Here is a 23,830-nt window from a genome sequence, read left to right as displayed (position 1 = left end):
CATCAACCTCTTCCTCCCTCTTCAAAAATTCAAGATGGTTACGCCAGCACTCATTGCAGAGACATTGTGCAGGGGAGACTGGATGTGCTCCCTGGATCTGAAGGATGCTCATCTACAGGTCCCGTTTGGCAGCCGCACCACTCCTTTCTGCGGTTCAGGATCATGGGCTGCCATTTCCAATACAAGGTACTACCCTTTGGCCTCAACTCAGCCCCCAGATTATTTACCAGACTGATGAATGCATTTGCAGCCCTCCTCAGGGGCCAGGGCCACCTTTTCATTTCCACTGAGCCAGCAGGAGGTGTCCCCCAACATCGAGGGACTCAGTCTGCAGTTCCACACAAGGACTACAGGCATCGTAGCCACCATAAGATGGCCACTGCCTTTTAGGCTCCTCTCTGGCCATTCTGTAGTGCCTGGGGCACCCAAAATGATCCTGATGCCCGATTGGCTGCCCACTCTAACTAATGCTGAGGCACGGCCGAGCTGGGAGGCAAAGCCAGGCCCGGCATAAAGGCACACATCAAGGTTCCTGTCTTCTCTTTTCATTCCAGAAGGAGGTGTCCCTCAACATCGAGGGACTCAATCTGCAGTTCCACACAAGGACTACAGGCATCATAGCCACCATAAGAATGCCGCCGCCTTATTGGCTCGTCTCTGGCCGTTCTGCAGTGCCTGGCAGCACCCAAAATGATCCTGATGCCCGATTGGCTGCCCGCTCCAACAAATGCTGCGGCCCGGCCGAGCTGGGAGGCGAAGCCGGGCCTGGCATAAAGGCATGCATCAAGGCTCCTGTCTTCCTGTCATCTCCATGGATCTCACTCGAGCGCACCGCCCGCCTCAGCAGATTCTCTCCACAGCGCTGAAGGTAAGGAAGATAAGTGTCGTCATACCCTCTGACCTAATCTCTGCTTCTAAGCCCTCTGCAACCTGATCCTCACTCTCACAACCTCCATGCTCATGATCTACCTTTGTACGCATTCCTCCACACCCCTCTCTACCATACTAGCCACATCCCTTTATAACACTCGTACAATATCCACTGAGATCCACGATGCGATCTACACGATTTCACTACGGCAGACCCTGACATCTTCACCTACACTATGTTGCCAAACTACTCATTGCCGCATTGTTCCAAAGTCGCCAAGCACAGCAAAATGTTCATTCACATATGGCACCCACACACGCCTTACTATCTTGACTACACGTGTCCATACATCGCTCACTACCAACGTGCAGCTTGTCGTTAACACACATGCCTTGATTATTCACCTATACTCAATGACAATACCAGTTCATCATGCACTAACTCATATCTTGATGCTGTTCATGAATGCCCAACATTGCCATACGCAACCCTGTTTGAAAAGTTCCTGGCTCCTACAGTCGGCATTGCTGTACTATACTTCTTCCTATGATGTATGGTTAGTTTGCCATACGTGCCTTGCCTTTATCTAATTTTCATGGTTTCATTCTACTTGGTACTTAAGTTACAGTCTACTGCTCCTGTCTCTTTGCAAACCTCATTGCATTCTGCCCACCTAATAGTCATAGCACAACTAAGCTCACAACCTCTGCCATGTCACCAGTCACTGTCCCAGATAGAGTCTGTTACAGTCCCGTCTTTTCTGTTAGTTACTCCAATGTAGCTCCCCGTAACAAGAGGTTAGATATCTTTAACATGTTTCCCATGTATCTGATATGACACCTATATGTACTGTGATGTAGTTCCCCGTACCATGAGGTGAGCTTTCCTAACTAGGTTTCCTATGCACCTGATATGATCTTATATGTACTGTGATGCAGCTCCCCATACCATGAGGTGAGCTTTCCTAAGTATGTTTCCTATGCACCTGATATGATCGTATATGTACTGTGATGTAGTTCTCCGTACCATGAGGAGAGCTTTCCTAACTAGGTTTCCTATGCACCTGATATGATCTTATATGTACTGTGATGCAGCTCCCCATACCATGAGGTGAGCTTTCCTAAGTAGTTTTCTTATGCACCTTATATGATCGTATATGTACTGTGATGTAGTTCTCCGTACCATGAGGAGAACTTTCCTAAGTATGTTTCCTATGCACCTGATATGACATTATATGTACTGTGATGTAGCTCCCTGCAACAAGAGGCGAGTTTTTCCTAAGTATGTATTTCATGCACTTCCCAGGCACCTTGTGCTGCCTGTCTGTAACTGTGTATTTGTATGCTACTAGCACTTTCCGTAACCATATCCTTAAGCCAAGGGTCTCGATACCGCCGGGTTTTGGCGCGATACAAGAACCAAAATAGATAAATCAATGTCTACCCAAACCTGGACGACTGACTCGTCAGGGCGAGATCTCCAGAGGCGGTTCACCAAACTACCTCTGCTCTCATGATCACACTCCATGAACTCGGGTTTTCTATCAACCACAAGAAGTCTCAGCTGCAGCCTACACAGACCCTGACCTTTTTGGGCCTCATATGGGACACGAGCTCCGAGAGAGTTTTCTTTCACAGATGACAAGATCATGGCCGTCAAGAGGGCTGCAGGTCAATTTCTCAGCCGAGAGGGGACCTCAGCCTAGTTTTACCAGCATTTTTTCTGTATCATGGCAGCGTCAATGGGGGATGCCTTCTCCCTGACGTGAACGGGCAAGTTCCTGTATGCCTATCCACCAATCCCATTGTTATCCAGAGTGCTTAGGCGACTGAGAGAACAGCCTTGCAGGATGATTCTTCTAGCCCCAGCCTGGGCTTGACAAGTCTGGGCTCAACAAGATTCTCCTCAGGATGACACACAACACAACACACCCATACGTCTTAGGGCACATCAAGCGTTAACGCAGCAGAACTAACAAATCCTTCACCACAACTCTGCAGCTCTCTCTCTCTCAGGGTTTAGTTGCTGAACAATGGAAACACATCAACCTAACGTTGCCAGATGAATGCTGGGACATTGTTTGAGCATCTAGAGCTCCTTCTACAGGCAAAACATATGCAAAAAAAGTGGAACCATTTTACCGTCTGTGTGGTACGCAAGGGCTAGATCCACTGTTAGTCACAGTAGACCAGTTGCTGCACTACGTACTCCATTCAGCTAAAGCAGGATTATCACAAGCCTCTCTCAAAGTACATCTCTCTGCTATCACAACATACTCTATGGGCCCAGCCCAGGATCATCACCTTTTTTCTTTGACGCACTGTGGAAACATTTATGAAGGGTTTGCTTAGGCCCTTTCCACCTGTACTACAACCTACCCTGAGCTAGAGCCTGAATACAGTCCTAACAGCGTTAATGGCAGCCCCTTACAGGCCCATCCACAAATGCAATTGTAAGTTCCTTTCGCGGAAGGTAGCTTTCCTAGTAGCAATCACCTCAGCGAGATTCATTCGCGAACTGTAAGCCTTAAGTGCAGATCCTCTGTTCACTGTCTTCTACAAGGACCGTGTATCCCTCGAGCTACACCCGAAGTTCCTACCGAAAGTGGTTTCGGAAATGACTCCGTCAGAACGAAGAGTACTACCAACCTTCTTTGGCAATCACACTACAAGCGCTGAACGTGCTCTGCACTCGCTAGATTTATCATGAGTCATTAAATTTCACATACAACGCATAACTGCATTACGCACGTCCTTCAGGTTATTTGTTTCCTTTTCAGACCCACACAAAGGCCACGCCACCTCCAAACAATGCCTTGCCCGCTGGTTGGTTGGTTGTATTACTCACTATCACAAGATCAATAGCAACTCGCTCACACAACCAGCTACTGCCCATTCAACCGGAGTGAGGGCAGCAACAGTGGCATTCCATGCTGCAGTGTACATGAAAGACATGCAGGGCGGCTACATGGAGCACTCTCCATATGTTTGCCAAGCACTATTTTCTGGAAGAGGACGCCAGAAGGGAGTTCGCTGTTTGCTTGAGGTAGGAGAAACCTTGTTCATCGCTCCTTCCGTTCATGGTCAAGAATGCACAAGTACTGTTGGGTACTGTTATGGAACCATTGTGTGCTTCATTGAAGTAGGTGGCGTGTGTCCACTGCTTGGTGTCTATTCAAGCATGCAAATATATTGGAAAGATACAATGCAGTAGAAGTCTTAGTTACTTATCTGTAACTGTATTTCTCCAGCATTGGTATCTTTCATAGATTCACATGCACCCGCAAGTCTGGCAGATGAGGCTGCTCCAGATACAGACAGTCATAAGTCTATCAGTCACTATATTAGGGGCTCAAATTCTGAGGATGGTTGCCTGGGGTGCAGCTTAAGCCCCAACATCTCATTGGCTAGGTAGAAAAGGACCAACATGAGATGGAGGGACTACAAAAGTGAAAGCCTGTCAGGCTTTGTTAGCAATGAACATTGCTTTGTATGCAACATTTTAAAATTACCAGGGATTCCCAGACTGATGACGGGGAATATTCAAGCATGTGAATCTATGAAAGATACCAATGCTGGAGAAATATACTTACAGGTAAGTAACTAAGACATCTTTATGTTCTCTAGGAGAAAGAATCCGAAAAGGATAAGTTGGTCTCTGGATAGGGAGAAGATGTAAGTAGTAAAGGAATTAGCACATCTGGGTTTTATGGTTTGAAGATAAGTATAAACAAAAAATGAAATCTTTAGTAACCCAGTTAAAACATATATTCTTCAGATTCTCAAAATGTACCGTACGTCTCTTAAATATTGCAACATGAAAATCATTCCAACACTATTATATGGTTTGGAGTTAGACCCGAGATACTGGGAACATTCTTAAATAGTAGACAAGGGATTATGTGGAAAAAGGTCTTGGGACACCCTATGTCGGTGCCAAGCAACGTAATAATATTTTAATTAGGATTGACCTCTATTGAAGCTGTGTGGTTCTAGAGAAGATTGTAATTGTTTGCAAATATTCTTGCTCCTTATCGTAACTCTCTATTTGGAGACTTAAGGATCATACTCTTGGCTAAATAAACAGTGTGCAGATGTGAATAATGCAATACTAGTATGAATAATGAGACTTATGACTCGATAGAAAACTCATTGCAGGTTAAAAGGAAACTGAGAGGGACTGGGTGCTTACTGTGTAGCACTGTGTTCGTACCCTTCTTTTTTAGGGTTCTTGCTATCATTAAATGTCTGAGGAAATGTTTACCAAATTATTTGATCAGGTTTCCTTCTAATACACTCTGTATGACATTTGAGATTTAAATTAAACCTCTGCTGACTAGAGAAGTGCAAATACAAAGGAAACACCGTTATTGCAGACTGTGTAAAAATATTAAGTTACAAGAATCATTAAAACATCTGCTGATGTATAGATGGTTGTTTCCTTACAGTACAACAGTGAGCTCGTGGAAAAAAGAAAGCTCCACCGACGGCTAAAGAAAATTCATTCCAAAACACCAACCGCAGAAAACTTTAACTTGTGGGCATTGGCTGTCCGTGAGTACAAGAGCTGGCTCAGACACTACCGACACAAGTTATATCAGAGTGATGCAGAACAAATGCTGTCCGCCATATGCAGAAATAAATCAAAATAATTCGATAGGAGGTTAAAAAATCGAGCGACTACTCTACGCAGATATCATCTTGATGGATCTAACCCCCATAGGCCTTCAACGCCAATTAGACAATTTAACACGCTAACTGGCAGAAAACAACTTAAGACTGAACAAGGACAAAACTAAAATCGTAATACTGGGAACAGCGGCCACAAGAAAGAAAAAATTCTCTTGGCATGGCGAAGGGAAGATGATCGAAACAGTCAACGCCTTTAAATACCTGGGCATCATGATCAGCAACGACAAGGAGGAACAAACCATGCAGGAGTCCCTTTGGTCAAAACTGAAAAAGCTTATGGCGCAGGCCAAAGCAGTGGACAGGTAGCATGGAAGATTCTCCATCATTGCCATCATAAGATTTTACAAATCTAAGGTTGTTTCTGTCCTGACCTACGGCACGGATGCATTGCCTCTGATCCCTTACTCAATCTGGCCAAAATACGAAGGTTTCCTCGGGCGAGGGGTCTTGAATTTGGCTATCTCTACACCGATAGCCTTGAAAAGAAGAGAACTTTGCCTATCCTCCCTTCTGGCTTTAAAAATGAGATCCACCCTCATGTTATACCGCAAAGTATCCAACTCTCCAAAAAACAAAGTTCTGGACCTTATTTGGAGAGAAACGAAGCGCGGGAACAACATAACGCTGACCAGATGGGACCAGTTTAACTATTCCATCCTTCAAGAACTAGATACTACTCTGGAAACACTGATACAAAATCCAAACCAGGTATCAAAAAAACTCTTAAACACTCTGGAAGTCGCAAACAACTACTCGCTGACAGCCAACCTACACAATTTGCTGATGAAACTTGACGAGGTGCGTGGATACCTCCGCAAGTTTCCAGACAAGCGGCTAAGTAGAACCTTCTTAAGGTTCAGACTGAATCAACTAAAAACAAACAAAATCTTGTCAATTTGTAATTAATCTATCTCAAACAACTGTCGCTATTGTGAAGCATCGGACACTCTAGAAACTCCCAAACATTTGATCCTTGAATGCACTGGCCTAACTGCAAACCGACACCGCTTTCTGGCCGAGTCACTGAAGAACTACCGTACTTTAGACCTAGAAGACCTATGGGTTTTATTGGCCAGCGGTAACAGAAGATGCTCCATTGGACTCTTTGTATTTGAAGAGGTTGAACTTGTGAAAGTGGCCCTCCAGTTAAAAGCTATTCAGTTTCAACTTAGAAAGAACAAACAAACTATCATTTTGGTTGGATTTATTTTGTAAAAATTGTAACACAATTAAATCAAATATTTTTTTTTTAAAACAATGTATTTACAATGTTTACACTTTGCAAAATGTACACATACATACTCTGAAGTGGCAGTAGCCCAATTGTGGTTTTGATTGCTGGAGGGGCATCACATTTTAGTCTTGTGCAGATTTTTATACCAATTGTATGACATTTTAAAATCAAATGCATATAGAATAATGAGGATTCTTTATCTGTGATTATGAATTCAAGTACGGTTTTTATGAACTTTGTAAGTTTGTGTACTGTAGTTGATCTAAGTATCTTTGTATAAAATGAGATCAAACCTGTTACAAAAATACAAACTATAACACAATGCAGAAATGTAGACAAATGAATCTAGAGCCTTTTGGGCCCTTTGATTCCTGTTCCCAGGACAGCTTCCTGTAGAGTGGCTGTCTTTCTGGGGAGAGTGTTACCTGCCCTCACAGAGGAACAAAGCGAGGCAGCCCGATGGCTACAGTCCTGCTGGCTGCAGGAGGACAGCCTGTCTGGGGGAAATACACATACTCCCTTTAACATGGTGCTGGCTCACAGGGCTGAGACACATGTGATACCAATTTGATGTGTCTGAAATAATTATGAGAATACCATCCACCATACCCTAACTCGGGTATGGCTTATATTACAGATTATTCTGGCACCAGGATAGTAAACTCATGATTAAGGGTTTTGGTACAGGGGTTCATGTCTTAAATGCAGCCCCTGCACTATAGAGATGTGGCTGTCACTGCAGTTGTCAAATGGACATTTGCGTCCTCTGGACCTGCTCAGTGCCACTGGTAGAGCAGGCGCTGCAGATCAGGTTACTGATGCAGCAGGGCACAGGTACTACACTTTGTTTTTACCCTGAAGTTTATGGAAGGGGAATCAGATTGGCAGATTTCCCTTTTAGCGATGGAATTATTCACATCATTTTATTAATTAATACAAATCAAAAAAGCCAGGGCTTCTACACCCTTGCCAGATGGCACTTACTCACAGTAAAGCAATATAATGACAGTCTGTAGCCACTGTTCCCTTATGAGGCCAGAACATCCACGCAAGCAAATGTACAACCCAGTACCACAGTGCCTGCACATAGTGAAGCCACTTCATACTACAACGTCACATGCATTGCCATCAAAAAACTTCAAGGTTGGCATCAGTGTAGTAGAGCATGTCAGTTGATTGGCATATTATGTGAGCTGGGGGAAAGTAAACAAGTGAGAGGAAGGTGAGTAGATCATAAAGTGGGAAATAAATGCAATGGCTATGGAAAGTGAGGGATGGAGTGGAGAAAGGCACTCAGGAAGCCAATTTAGAACTGTGAAATATGCAGTATCACATCATCCACCATAATGGGTAATCTACCATGAGCACAGCCATACAGCAACATACACAAAGGTGGTGCACGTAAACTGCAAAGGCACCTGTACATATGCAGGAACAAAGTAAATGACTGAGCTGAGAAGGTTAGTGCCTAAGAACACCGTTACAGAGTCCACCTGGCACCTAAACCTGCAACTATATGTCCTGTCTAAAATGCATGACGAACACTCTTGTTCTTCATAAACATTTTCCCTCTTAGACACAAGCAAGCAGAGGTGGATATTTGTTCATCAGACCCTAAAATGCCACTACTTGAGGGGAAAGAAGAGGAGCAGTGTTAGGCAGAATCCTGTGCAGTTTCCTTAGGGAGGACTAGAAGATTAAGACTACAAGTGAGAGCAATAAATCCCCTTTGGTATCAGTCTGTACCACAAAGATTTAGTTGGTAGCTGTGGATGAGCAGTCAGACTTATCTCAAGAGGGAGATGAGCAGTATTCAGGGTTTATACAATAGGCCTACAGTACTATGGCACAAAGAAACACTGACCAAAGCTTTGTATTACAAAGTAGATATATATTTATTTTACACGCTTCTAATAAAACACATGTATCACAGTCATAAACCAAGTTAAATAAGTCAGAGGAAAAATATACACACTCCCTAGTTAAATTATAGACTAAGTGAACCAGAGTGAAAACTGAGCAAAACGGCACAGTGAAAACCACAAACGAGGGATACTCTATCAATTTCTCACAAGGGAGGGAAAGCACAAGTTATATAGAAATAGTTTCTTACACACCCTAGCAACAATTCTCATAAGTGTGTGAACCAGATTAAGCAAGACAGTGCATCAGTATAAGCAATCTGGCATTTCACAAGGTTTAGAAAGGGGAAGAAAAAGGGTAGTTATAAGAAGTAGGTGCACCAACACAATTCTAGTTGAGAATCAATCTAAAGAAGGCAGTTCTAACAAATGTAGCCAGAGTCAGTAGGCCTGTGCCAGAGTCAGTGGTACAGGGCAAAGGTCCAGGAGCAAAATGTTCTTGTAGCTGCAGTCAAGTCTTTGGTTAATGATTTTGAAAAGGTGGAGGAAGAAGTTGAAAAACAATGTTAAGAGAGAGGGGCGGCCAACCCAACAGGTAGGTAAAGGATTTAAAACACCTTTCGTGCTACCGCGAAGAAAGGGCGGCCTGGCGGAACAATGTACTTTAAAATGAAGAAGTGGCTCCTGCGGTGGCGGTTGTTCCTGGTAGTTCCTGCAGTTCTGGTGATCCAGCAGAAGAAGAGAGGCTTGCGTCGTGGAGGAAGGTTCAAGTTACTGCACTACCCAGGGATAAAACCAGCCGCAGTGCTGCCCAACGAATAAAAGGTACGCGCCTTTAAATCGCGGTCCGGGTGGACTGGTGCCTGGCTATCCGGCCTCCGACTACAGGGTACGGGAGATTCGACCAAGGCAGGTCCGGGAAGGCGATTGGCAAACTGGTTGGCCCCACCTGCTCAAGGGAAGAAGGCTCTTGCAGATGAAGATCTTCTCCCGTCGTGTGGAGAATAGTGGTGAGACGCTGCAGCAGGGCTTCACCGGTGGTTCAGTCGTTGCAGACGTCTTTGGCTTCTCTCTTCTTTGGCTTCTTAGTTCCAGTGGCGACATCTTGCTCTTCCAGTCCACAGGACCCTGCTTTTATGCAAAAAGATCCCCATTCATACAGCCTAGCTGTCACTCACACAGTGGAGTGGTCATCTTGGCAGGAGACCCTCCAGCCTATCAGGATAGAGTGTGACATGAGTTGCTGAGGCAACCCTGTCCAGGGGTCCTACTCCCCCTCCCACACAATGGACCCACCCCAGACTCAGTGGCACCAAAAGGAGGGCTTCTTGGCAGAAGCCCGCCAAACGGACAAACAAAGGATCCCCGACCTGGGTTAGGAGTTTAGAGAAAGACACGAGAAAGAAGTTATATTAAAGTTCTGGCAAATAAAACCTACCGGAGTCAAGTTAATATTAAAATGCACCGGCAGTATGTTAGAGGCTGTCAGAAAAAGTGGTAGCCTCGAACAATGGGAAAATCCCATAGGAAAATATTTGCGGATGAATATTTATGGTAGTAATCACTGCCACCAGCCAGAAACTTTTGAGAGAGTCACTGTACGGTACCCTCTCGAAAATGAACATAAGGGAAAAACTATTAACCCTTTTCAGTACCTCCATAGTAAGATGGTTTGTATTGGTTTAGTTCATAAAAATTGACTAGTAAAGTCAATTGGGACTTTACATGCCCTGGGAGACAGTAGTCAGTCCCAGGGTATGGAGTCTATGTTGGGGGGGGGGTCGCTACGACACCGCTGTGTCACTGCACTGAGGGTGCTGTGTAACACATGTGAATAAAGATGGTTCCTATGGGGGAAAATCCCATAGACATTAAACACAAAAATAGCCTAGAACACACATAGCAAAAATGCCTAAGGGTGGGAAAAAAGAGTCTCACTCTTAGCAGGAAAAAAGAAACAACCCCTTCAAATCCAGCAAAGCTGCTGGGGTACTCTATAGGTAAGGGAAATTAGCCATAAGATGAGAATTCTCCCTAACAAGCAGTCTACCATCTTTGGAAAAGCCCAGCACCCTGGTGTCAACCGAAGCCAGACATGCACATCAAGTAAAATTTAAGGACCATGACCCCGACACACAGGCTAGACAACCAAGCACACCAACCCCAGAAGCAACCACACCACAGTGTGCCATCAGAACAGCAAGAGCCAACATGCCCCACAATCCACATTACCACCTGGGCAGAAAAGATGCGTCGGCATCAGCTCACAGTGTGCAATAAACTAACATCCATACACAGCACACTGGGAGGAATCCTAGTTTCATTGACAAGGGAGCGTGCAGATTGCCACAATTCAATAGAACAGTAGGCAAGGGCCACCAGCACTTAAGGGTATGATCCCAGTACAACCTCTATCCTTCCTTCCATTGACACCATCCAAACTCCGCATGTCCTATAGCCCTTGTCATCAACAGAGCAGCCAGCGGATGGACAGAGGCAACAAATGGAGAGCACAGCCCTGTGACATAGCCAGTACCTGTGGCATAGCCAGTGCCATGTGCATTAAAAATGATGATGCACATTTTTTTTTTATTATTGTTTAATCAAAATAAGATTTTTACAATATATCTGTCACATTGCATTTAATGTCCTTGTCTTGACATCCGAATGTTCGTTCGTATCATCTGGGCTTGTCGTTTTGCTTCGGCCATAGTCAGTTTGTTGAATCGTTATTAACTTTGAATAGGTCATTCACAATGAACTCTAATATTTTTGCTGTGATTATTTGCCAGCTCGTTCTGTCACCCCCAATGAGCCTTCACCACCAGGTTTGCTCTTCCATCAGTGAGTCACCATGTAATTCGAGCGCAAAATAACTTTTTCTTATTGCACATGTCGCCGGGCAGCTCGTCAGAAGATGACAAATGGTTTCTTGCGTTGGAGTCATGATGTTTTGGCAAAAACGACAATTTGCTGTTGCAGATAGACCTCTTATATGCAAGATTTCATTAGTTGGCAAAAGATTTAACCGCGCTCTTAGGATTAGATTTCGTGCCTGTTTGTTCGGAAATCTCTTTAAGAAGCTTTGTAACTCATTTAATTTCCTTGTGTTACCGGGCAGATGGGAGCTGAGTCTTAAAGTGCCGGCTGTTTCATCTTCATTGGCAGCAATGGTGTCCAGAAGCTGGATGTTTCCTTTTTGCCATGTTGTGAGCAATTCAGAGTTGCCCGTGTCCATCTCATATTTTATCATGTTGTACAGCGCATTACCGTCTACCATTCTACATTTTCTGTAGAGCAATAGAGCATTGCAGTTGACCGTGCATTGCATAGACTGTAGGCTCAACTCACGTCTTATCGCCACACCTGAAGTTGAACTCGGCAGATTCAGCACTGCTTTCCAAAAGGACGCTTCCAATTTGGCCCAGATTTTTTTAGGGATGGTCGGCATGGCCTCGGCGCCGTATGTCATCGCAGGCACCACCTTCATTTTGTAAAAATTAATGGTTGGTTGTAAGGAGAATTTTCCAAACTTGCCATCGATTGTTTTGGCTTGTGCAGCTAGTTTCTTGATCTTAGTGAACAACGTGGCTTGCATGTAGAGTTCGCCTTTTGTACTGTCCAGATGTACTCCCAGGTACTTAAAAGACTGCACAGTCTCAATTTTCGAGCCTCCAAGGTACCATTTAAAGTTTTCAGTTTTCTTTTTCTTGCTCTGTAATATCAGTACCTTTGTTTTGCTCTTGTTAATTACCAGGAAGTTTTTTCTTGCGTACTCTTGTAGACCATTGAGTTGACGTTGGAGGCCTATTGGTGTTTGGTCGAATAAGGTGAGATCATCTGCGTAAAGAAGTCGTTCTGTTATCATATTTTTGGGGGAAAAGCATGCGTAGTAGTTGTGTGCACTTGTAAGTCACTTATGTATGCTAGGAACAAGGCTGATGCTAAAGGGCACCCCTGCTTGACTCCTCGGATAGTTGGAATTTTGTTGGACAGCTCACCATCACGGCTTAGACGAACTCTCATTGAAGTGTTATGATGCAAAGCTTGGATAGGTGCTAGTATGTCTTCAGGACAATTCCACCCTCTCAGTTTCTTCCAGAGGTGGGATCTTTCAATGCAGTCAAACGCTTGCGTGAAGTCAATAAATACGACAAATAGCCGTTGGTTAAGTTGCAATGCTCTGCTTTTTAAAATGCTGAACGCTAAGATGTTACCCGCTGTACCAGCATTTTTTTTAAAGCCTGATTGCAACTGGTCATTGCACTTGGCTGATGCCGCCCAGGTTTGAAATTTCTTTAACAGAAGTGATCCGAAGACTTTGCCAATGCAGTCGAGCAAAGCTATAGGAGGGAAGTTCGTAGGGTCCTTTATGTCTCCTTTTTTATAGATGGGAATTATGGTCGCTGTTGTCCATGATTGAGGCACCAAACTTGACTCTGCACAGAATTGAAAGATTTCGCTGATGAAGTTAGCCCATTCGATGGGTTGAGCTTTAAACTCGAAGTTGGTGATCCCGTCCGGGCCGGGCGCTAGTGAGTTTTTAATCTTTTTGGTGATTTCTAAGATTTCTTCTTTGTCTGCTAAGTTGATCCACTTTACTGGGTGGAGCTGGTCCTCCCCTACATAAATTGTTATGACAGATTTAAACACTTCTGCAAAGTGTGCTTCCCAGGTGGATTGTGAGATGTTGCTAGTTATTGTGTTTTCCACTGAGTGTTCAGCTGCTTTTAGTAAGGACCAGAAATCTCTTGCATTGTTCGTTATTAGTGCTTTGGTGATGTTTTCTGCATCTAGCTGGTAGAGGTTGTGTCGATGTGAACGCACCCAGGCTTTGTACTCAGACTTTAGGTTTCTTTGTGTCACAAGGCCGTCAGCAATTGGCTGGATTTTGTCTGCAATCCTCATGGCTCTTCTAAACTCTCGTGTTTTGGCCACTAAATCGCTGTTATTTGAGTGTTTTTTAGTGGCACTAGTGGTCTTCGTACCTGTTCTTGTATGCGTATCTGCCATTAACAAAGGCTGGTAATCAACTACTGTAGTTTCTGTTGGCTGTGCTTTGCCTTTGTATCTTTGTGTTAGCTCTTTGATTGCAGCTGTACTTAGTTTGAGTCGAGTGCCTCTGGCGTTGTTCTCAGTGTCCAAGGCTACTCAAATGGTTTTAACAGATTGAATTGACCAGCTGGCCTCCAAAAGATTGTGGTCACCGGCTAAAGTATGGCTTACATTGAAGAAGGTGGTAATGCTTAGTAGTGATTTGGAGACAAAGAGGTAATCGATTGTTCCACTCGAATCCGCACATTCCCAAGTGGGTATTCTATTAAGTTGATGGAACGCGATGTCGAGGTTGTGCAATTCACGAGAATGCATCAGGTCTAGCCAGGCTTTGCCTCGCTGTTCTGCTGCTGAAGACTGCTGTTTGTGTCCAGAGCTTTTTTGAGGGTTGCAGACTACATTTAAATCCCCGCATATCAATAGGGAGGACGCTAACAGATTAGTCAGTGCGTCGTCAATTACCTGTTCACACATTGTGATGAATCTGTTTTCCCCAATTCCAGCAGGGTTCCAGTATGCGTTGATGATAACTATAGTGTAATCTGTTTGTTTGGCATTGGTCAACTGTTTCCATGTGACAGCTACTGCCAAGAGGGATGAATTTGCAGTCAAGGTAGTGTCAATGGAGAGGCCACAACCTGTGCGGCAGGCGATTAAAAGACCAGACGTTGGCCGTCCTAAAAGTCCCTTCTCTGATGGTGCCAAAATTATTTGGTATCCCTCTATGGTCGGGGGGCTTGTTAACCAAGTCTCTTGTAGACATATGATATCATATTTGCCTAAATTGATTTCACCTGGAATTGTTAGGTGTGAATGCCCTCTTGTATTCCATGAACATAATTTCACTTCGTTGTACAGGTGTTCTTTTTGAGATGTTGCTGTAGGGATGAAATCACTGTTGTCGGATTGCTATTTTTTCCGATATGTTGCAAGAGCCTTTGGTAACCAAGCCCAGGTCTCTTGTTTATTTTCCTTGAGAGGGCTAATGCACCTTTCCGTGGGGTTATTTTGCACTGTTTGGGAAATGCCTCTTTTTATTTCACAGACTTTGTTCGTTGAATTTGATTCTCTGTCTGAGCATTGTTCACTTTTCCGAGTTAGCTTCTTGTGTTTTTCGATCTTCAGAATTTTGGTGGTGTTCAATCGTTGGTCCTCTGAGTTGTCAGGTTCTGGGACTTTTCGTTGATCTTTTGCAGCATACTCCCTATCGATGCACATTTATACTAGTTATCCATAGGTTTTTGTTTTTTATTCAAGATGTTCTCAAATGTTGTGGCAGGTTACATTTATGATGTTCATTATGTCTGCTGTGAAGACAATTACATTTATGTTCTCTTTTATCTGAGCTGAGAGGCCATTTCACCTGTTGTGTGTCTTGTAAATGGTGGGTTGACAATGAGTTTTTTGGCCACACAGATTTTCCTCCCTTGTGTCCTATATTTATTATTATAATTGCCCATCATGACCTTCTAATTGGCCACAGCAAAACCGCAGCACACTTGTCCTCACACTTGCTGTGAGCAGGCACTCATGAGCGCGTGGGTGCAGGTTTTATAGCTCCACAGTGACTTGCAGTCATGGCTTCAGTATGTTCAGAGACAGAGCAGTAAAGCATATCGAAGTCCCTTCACGGTAGAACCGCAGCACACTTGTCCTCACACTTGCTGCGAGTGCACTTGCATGAGCATGTGGGGGCAGGTTTTATAGCTCCAAGCTAACCTGTAGGTGTGGCTTCCGTAAGTTCAGAGCCAAAGCAGGAAAGCAAAGCAAATTCCTACACCGCAAAACCGCAGCACCCTTGTCCTCACACTTGCTGTGAGCATGCGTGCATGAACCCATGGGGGCAACGTTTATAGCTCCACACTGACCTGTAGACGTGGCTTGAGTAAGTTCAGAGACAAAGCAGGAAAGCAAAGCAAAGTCCTCCACCGCAAAACTGCAGTACACTTGTCTTCGCACTTGCTGTGAGTGCACGTGCATGAGCACGTGGGGGCAGGTTTTATAGCTCCAAGCTAACCTGTAGGCGTGGCTTGCGTAAGTTCAGAGACAAAGCAGGAAAGCAAAGCGAATTCCTACACCGCAAAACCGCAGCACCATTGTCCTCACACTTGCTGTGAGCATGCGCATGAACCCATGGGGGCAGAGTTTATAGCTCCATGCTAACCTGTAGGTATGGCTTGAGTAAGTTCAGAGACAAAGCACGAAAGCAAAGCAAAGCAAAGTCCTCCACCACAAAACTGCAGCACCCTTGTCCTCACACTAGTTGTGAGCGCGCATTAGTCGTGAGGGCAGCCTCTGTAAATGGTTTATGGTCATAATCTCGAAAAAAAAAAATCTCGAAAAAGAAATCTCGAAAAAAAAGGCCGAAAAAAAAAAGTCGAATTTTTTTAATGACGTTTTTTATTCGAAATGGGGGAGTTCCCCCCAACTCCCCTTTTTTAATTTATTTATTTTTTTACCATTTTTTTTTTAATCCCGGACCCCAAAATAAATATATAATTAAAAAAAGAGAAATTCGATCTTTTTTTTTCGACCTTATTGTTAGTCGTAATTTTGTTTTCGATATTTTGACAGACCACCTCTGTAAATGTAATAAACCAGGATTCATTAACGAATGAAAACCCATTGCAACACATCTAAAATTCACGGAAAGCAGTATTTCTTTAAAATGTAATATTTACTGCAATTTCGCGGCACTATGCGCCACGTTATTGCGCCTTAGTACGTGCGGACGTCGTCACGCTCGGATTTGAGCGTGGTGACGTCACACACAACGGCATCGGAAACATTAGTCTAATGCGCACAGCCGGGTGAGGTGGACTAATTCTTCATGATCGTCAACTACTTACCAAGTAAGCACATAATAGACTAAGAAGCTAATCCATGGAATTATTTGCGCCGAAAAACGGCGATTTGTGCGCCATCCTGCCCTCAAATCCCTGTTTAACAAATGGGGATTTGCGGGCAGAATGGCGCACAAATCGCCGTTTTTCGGCGCAAATACTTCCATGAATCAGCCCCTTAATGTGTAGTTATGTACTAGAGCTAGTCACCTTTTTCTGCAAAATGACAGTTTTTACCTTAGTGTATCTTTGGTAAAACTAGAAACCTTTTTTGTTCACTATTAATGTAAGGTCCAAATGAAATATAGAAAGAGATGCAGTTTTTCGTGCGGTTACTACAAAGTGAAAAAATAATGATTATGATCCTAAGGTTCCTCGCTTAGCGCAAGCTACTTTATAATTGGAAACTGTAATAGGAGATTACACACAGTACATATTTTCATTTCTATTTTTCCTTTGCCACCTGAAATGAACAGCTTTCAAAAATATTGGAAGTCAACTAATTGCACTAGCAAATTAAAAATTAAGGATCCATGCTGAAGAATCACCACATAGTGAAGAGGTAAGAGAGGCATCTTTATGCCATTCTACTGAGCCCTTCAAAAACTGTCCTCAGTACTGTTGGCCAAACACATCAGTCTATCTTTGTAGTAAGCGAAAAGGAAAACCAGAAATATTACCAAAAACTCGCCTAGAAAGGGAGTGGATTTTTGCCCTATTATTTTGAATTGTTTTCCATCCTGACACATGTTGACACTGGGCCTCATTACGAGGTTGGAGGTAGCCTTGCCGGTTTTACCGACAGGGCCATCTCCAAACTCGCATCCGGGTCTGGCACCCGCGTATGGGCAATTAATTACTGGTCTATTCCGTCCAGCCGAACCTGGTAATTGCCCTTTTGTGGGTGCCAGGCCCGGTACATCCCCTTTCCCATTGAACCTCATAGGGCTCAATGGGAATGGGGACGGTGGTAGCACCGGTACCGTTAATAACGGTATCAGTGCTACCATCATGTTCTGCTCACGGGTGCCCGTACAGCCACCAGGCCAGGCCTGGTGGCTGCAAGGGCACCCGCAAGCAGAACTCCTAGTATGGCGGTACGGTAGCAACAGTGCCAGTAGTGATACCAGCTCCGTTGTTGTTTTACCACCATACTTGTAATGAGGCCCACTGCCATGTGCGTTATGCAAATCTGAAGATGGCCTCCAATGGGTGGCCTTATCAGAGACACTGCCTATTGGTCTAGTGAGTGAATGACCCAAAACGACACTGAGACGATTGCAGTTTCTTCATTGTAAATGAAAACTACTTTAAATTTAACTGAGTATTCTCAGCCTGACGACAGGGAACTTTCAAACAGCATGTGAATCTATGAAAGATACCAATGCTGGAGACCAGGGATAACAGGTAAGTACCCTATTCCTAACTAACATTCTACCATTAAACTATTTGAATTTAAAGTGCAGCAAAATGCTCGATTGCCATTGGGATGGGGAAGGGATAAGTGTGAGTAGTTAGAGGGAGTAAACATATAAAGGTATTATGGAGCCTGCTTTGTTGACTGTCTAGTCTATATATACACAAGTTGGATAGGATGTGTATTGCTTTAAACATTTTTAGTTGACTCTGAACTATCAGTCTTTCTTTTCTAAACATTATGTTGTATTTTATTTTACATACATTTCGCCATTTGTTTATGAAAACATTGTCATGTTATCATTTTAAAAATGACTATCTTGACAAATTACTTTAGATTTGTGAGCTTCGAGGACCAAGTGTGGTTTGATAAAGCCATTACACGTGTAATAGAAGAAAATATTGACCCAGACGCAGCAGCAGATCTCCATCCCGAACCATACTTCGTAGACTTTCTTCGCGAAATGCCTGAACCAACAGGCGAAGAGGCAGATGATTTTGTTTTCGAACAACCAAAAGTTTATGAACTGGTATAATATTATATTTCTATACAAGTCAGTGGGAAAAACAAAATGTATTTTACTGTACTGAAAATATTTGCTTGTAGGTGCAACAGTGGACCCTTATCATGTCTGACTCTTTGACTAGTCGTGGCTTTACATTTTGCATTCCAGTGCCCATGGAATAGGCTTGTTGTTCACCTTCCATGATATGTAAATAACAGTTGTTTTAAAAAGGATAGGACTAGCTGAAGGCGTTGCATGACCTGACAGCTGTCTTTGTGTCAGCTGTACTCGCCTATCCTTTCTACTATATAAGCAAACAATTATGTTCCCCACCTTCAGTATTTTAAACATAACATCTGGCTGATAATGTTCCCTTCTTATAAGTTGTCTGACAAGAACTCATAAAGCTTAATTGGACAAGGTTATGTAAATGTATAGTTGAAAATATTCTTAAATCAGCTAGCAATGAGATAATTGGCTAATGGAGACCTTATCACATTGTACATGAAATAGTAGAATAGGCCATTTCAGCTAATAATCCACATGCGCAGTGCCATCTAGTAACCATCACTGGAAATTCACCGCCAGATCATAGGCACGAGCATTGAGCAGTGGGTGAAAAACGTGCTTTTAGCTGGCTTGATATTAGATCATTGGCATTGTTTTATAAGGCAGTGCTATTTTATACATCGCTTCAATAACTCAAGACTAGAAGATGCAACAATTATCCATAAACTCTGAGGCTATTTAGCTGTCTACTATCATATGTGCCGGTGGAAGCGTTTTTTGAAACACAAGATATTGACTGTGCTTTCTACATTAGAGACACTACCTGCTTCCCCTAGTCACAGTTATGCTGTCATTCCACATCTAATTTAAGATAGCTATCCCCTCTCCTCGCTTTGGCCCATCCCTGACTAAAGCCTACCCTCGCTTGGGGCCAGACCTAATTTGATCCCCAGCCATAGACCCATTAGTGCTTGGAGACCCTGCCCTGTCTCAAAGCGGATAATTGCTCAAATTCAGTTCTGGTCCTGAAACCTCTCCCTGCATGCAGATCCAGTCCCGCATCAAGGCCCCACCCCAAGGTACATCCCTCTGTCACAGTAGACATTAGGAACCATGTAAATACTGGCTCATTGGTCTTGTGCTCTTTATGCACTGAAATCCTTGGTAATCTTTGAAACCTTATAATGCACAGTTGGGGGTACATTAAATATAAATTACGCCATCGTAGATGGATGTTGAAGGGTAATTGTGGTATTGTTGGAGTGATTAAATGCCTCTGAACTCAAAATGTAATTAATTAGAACACGCACAGACAAAGCTAATACTTTGTTTTTTTAACCAAGATTTTTAAAATCAATTTACTACTCGGAAAAAATGTACACAAACAAAAATATATCTTGCATTTAATATCATCACAGTTTTATTCATTCTTGCCAGCACCTGTGAGGCAGGACTACAAACAATGGATCCTTGCTAGTGGACAACTCTCTTTCAGATCTGAGGGAACCACTCCTTCCAGTGAGTCCAGTAAAATCAGGGCAACATTACCCAGGGGATGCACATGAATCACTGCGCCAAGCAATTGGAAACTTGTTACACAAATGCATTATCAGGCCATGGAGGACACATTATCAAGTAATACGCCCAACAAACCCTCTGACTCTCACGTAAACGTTCTCCACAGAACAGATCAGGATAGATTACTAGCTCACATTGCTTGGAGAACATGAATGGAACCCCTTCCTCCATAGGAACCAAATACAAGAGAGAGACTTTTACCTATGCTGGGGAAGATAGAGCACAGAACAGCCCCCCTTAATCCAAAGGTGTCCACGGGATAACTTTGTTAGGTGTCTTGAGGGACAAGATATGGAGCTACTAATAGAGCAGACCTGTCCCCATTGCCATGCTTATAAGCAAAGACCTCGCAGGATAGACTGTTGGCAAGACTTTTAAAGTATCCTATTGTGTGGGCGTAGAAAAAATATCTAGATAGTGGATTCCACAAAGTTGCATAGAAGTGCATTTAAATTAGGTAGGTAGTACAAATCAACTAAGTACTTAAAACATTTAGACCCCAATAGAAACAAGTATTGAACACAGATTTACAAGTAAGTAACTGCCTCAAGTACTTTAGAGAGTTTTAGAAATTCCGAAAACGTAGTCCATAGAAATCAAGGGGACAAAGTCAATAGTGCAGCTACCAGTTATAATGACAATACAGGTAAGTATTCCAAGAGTTGTATGGAATCTGCAGAAATAGCAACTTTCAGGCTGGCGAGGATGACCCTACAAATTGAGTTCCTGAACAGTTCAACGACCAGAGGGTCCAAAAGAGCAATGTTGCAGAGCTGCCATAGAGAATTAGAAGCAGAGTCGCACTGCTCGATTTATTTATTCAGGCCCCTGTACCCTGACTTTACTGGCTGTTTAACCCACTGCTACTTGACACGAAACAGCAGGCCATGACTGCACTTGCCTCTGCATGCCCATGTTATACAGTGATGTCTATGATTTTGGTGTCAGCATTCAGTCCCGCCTGTACAACTCTGACTTGACTTAATGGGCTTTGGTGCTCTTGGTACCATCAAAGCACCTGCCTGTGCCTTTGCCAACGCTGCTGTCTCGGATCTCAGAGCTCGGGGGCACGGGGGAAGTACATTGAATCCTTGCGAACAGCATCTCTATGACTGGGTTGGAGTCAATTTTTGTGGCAAGGGAAAAAGACATGCATTTTTCTATATATCCAATAGGCTGTTTCTAATGGTTGAGTCCTACCACGGATTCCTCAGACATTTCCAAGCAGGGCGTGCATGCAATATAGAAATGGTGCTCACGGCGCCCTGTGGCCTCAGTTCCTTTTTTCTGCATGCACAGTACGCTTTTCAGAAACACCTTTCGACACCTCGCTTGGAAATCTTTAAAAATAGTCTACAATGCCAACTGTGAAACCCTGCAGGCTCAAAAAATGTTGTGATAAGGAGAGAGCTTTGAAATTGGCACTCGGATGCTTGACTTCAAATTTGTTCAGTACAATGCCATTGAAGCATAGATCCAACTAGGGCAAAGGCTCTAAAATGGGTAGAAAACAAAAATTCACTGGAGAGAGAGCAAAAACGGTCCAAAAAGCACCAGAAGAGGTTACATTCAAGGAACTACTCCGACATTCATCAACCTCGCCCTGAAGAAGAAGAGAAGGAGAAGGCACTTGTCCACAGATTCATCATCTGACAGACAGTTATGTTTTCCTCCACAAAACTGCTTTGGTGTAAAGAGTTCTGCTTAAATATGTTACAGGTTTTCGAGAAAGTGGTCTGCCCATTTACTCCACTTTAGTGAAGAAGACAGTTGAGCCTACCACGCCCGATAAAGCTGGCAGGCTCGCTGAGTACTGTCATCCAAATGTCCATAAGAGCCCGAGAGCAGTAAAAGCATTGACTCGAATTCGAGAGCTCTCAACATCTCCAATGTTTTAATGTTTTTTACGCTGCCATGTTCTTCGGCGTCGAATATCGAGGAACCCACGCCTTCAAGGTTTGTCGAGAAGGGATTATATGGGCTCTTTACAAGGTATCTTCAAGAAAGGTGACGACGCAATCCCTTTTCAGTTTCAGCCAGTAGGACCATCAATACATTCTGAGGAGTTCCAAAATTAGGAAGACTATCTGACAAATCTAGCACCTATTTTAAAGGATGGCAGTTGTCTAAACAACTCCCCAGAGGTTGACTTTCCTTAGGCTGATCCTCATGCTCATGCCAGTGTGGCATACAGGAAAGTAATGGTCAAGGTCACTGATGCCTTGGGTTGAGGTCCTCCTGCAAAGGAGATAACCGAATATGACTTTACTGACATCCGGGACAAGGGTGCACAGGTGGATCCTGTCCTCCCTTTCCATGCTACTATAACATATCTGTTACTGGAGCTATGCAAAGTACACATGGAGCTTGCTAAAAAATACAAACCAGCCACCTCTGATCCATAGTTCCTCATAAGGAAGCTTTGTAGTCCATCCAGCAACTGTTCACACTAAAGCAAACTCTTACCCTATTTACCCGCCCACAGGGATGATAAAAAGTATGACGCTCTTATCAAATGCTGTGCCTATGGTAGGATGGCCTTGACGGGAGTTAATTCCTTATGTGCACTTACCAAGTACATGCATATGTTATGGTTGCTCATATCTGAAGCAGTGGAGCATATCCCAGAAGGGGAAATGAGGGATGGCTTTCTGAACATTGTGTCAAGCCCTCCAATAAGGCCTCAACACAGAGGATTGTGTCAGAAAGGCTATGGCTGTGGGTTCCATAACCAGAAGATTTGTTTGGGTAAGAAAATGTGGGTTTTCACAAGATGTGCAAACACAACTACTTGACAAGCCCTTTAATGGGTCACACTTGTTTGGCCTAAAGGCTGACGAGAGCCTGGAGAAGTTACAGGCTTCCAAGGCTGCAGCAAAATCCTTAGGAGCAGCGGTAAGACAACCCACTCAAGTCTTCTTCCCAGTGCAAAGGCTAACCTTTTTGCTATTTTAGGTATGTCCAAAAGGGGAAACAGTCCAGTCCACTCCCCCCTCAGTGCCTTCCATTGTGGCTCCAGCCACAAAACCACTTAGAGTCCCTTTACCATACCACTCCTGCGGGGGGCAGGTGGGCAGCTGCGCCTTGCTACATCATTTAGCAGAATGGTGCAATATTACCACAGATGCATGGGCATGGCAGATAATCTCTCTGGGGTACCTCCTCCCTTTTATAAGGTACCCATCAGACTGCACTTCCTCCTTTCAGACCACCCTCTGTTCCAGAATCGCTGCTCCAGAAAAAGGTTGCTTCTCTTCTGGAGAAGGGTGCCATAGAGCCGGTACCGTTACAGGAAAGGAACAGGGGGTGATACTCCTTTTATTTTATGGTCCCAAAAAATTACAGAGTTCTGCAAGCCATCTAGGACCAAACACTCTTGAACACAAGTTCAAGATGGTAACACTCTCGCATATCCCCTAGGCCCTTGAAATTCAGGATTGGTTGGTGTCACTCGACCTCCAGGATGCTTACTTTAATTTGCCAATTCATCCAAAGCACAGAAAGTTTGTCATAGGTGATGCCCATTTCCAATCCCGGGTTTTGCCTTTCGGGCTCACCTCGGCAAAGGGACTTAAGTTTAGTCACCCTAAGTTTCCTAGGGTCATCCAGACGTGGACCCCTTGCTCATTGTTCTCAGAGAGGTACAGCTCCACCTCATTGAGGAGGCCCAACAAGGCTGAAACACGGGTCTGGGGTTGCTGTTGGTACTTTTGTTCAGAAGAGAATTGCTGTAGCATTTCGGTGCTGGACTGCCTAGGTAGGCGG

General features: G+C 43.8%; 1 protein-coding gene across 1 annotated transcript in view; it reads left to right on the top strand.

Annotated features, from left to right (window-relative positions):
* The window catches only part of DNAH8 (dynein axonemal heavy chain 8), an 8,835,797-nt gene that overhangs the window by 6,329,874 nt on the left and 2,482,093 nt on the right, over positions 1-23,830 (top strand). The window contains exon 60 of the mRNA XM_069608756.1: positions 18,310-18,502. Coding sequence (XP_069464857.1) covers positions 18,310-18,502 — 193 coding nt within the window. The remainder of the gene's footprint in view (positions 1-18,309; positions 18,503-23,830) is intronic.

The sequence above is a fragment of the Ambystoma mexicanum genome, chromosome 4q, assembly GCF_040938575.1.
Source record: "Ambystoma mexicanum isolate Mex_15411 chromosome 4q, UKY_AmexF1_1, whole genome shotgun sequence".
Taxonomy (NCBI): Eukaryota; Metazoa; Chordata; class Amphibia; order Caudata; family Ambystomatidae; genus Ambystoma; species Ambystoma mexicanum.
The sequence above is the reverse complement of the archived record's forward strand: the minus strand, read 5'-3'. Positions and strand labels throughout refer to the sequence as shown.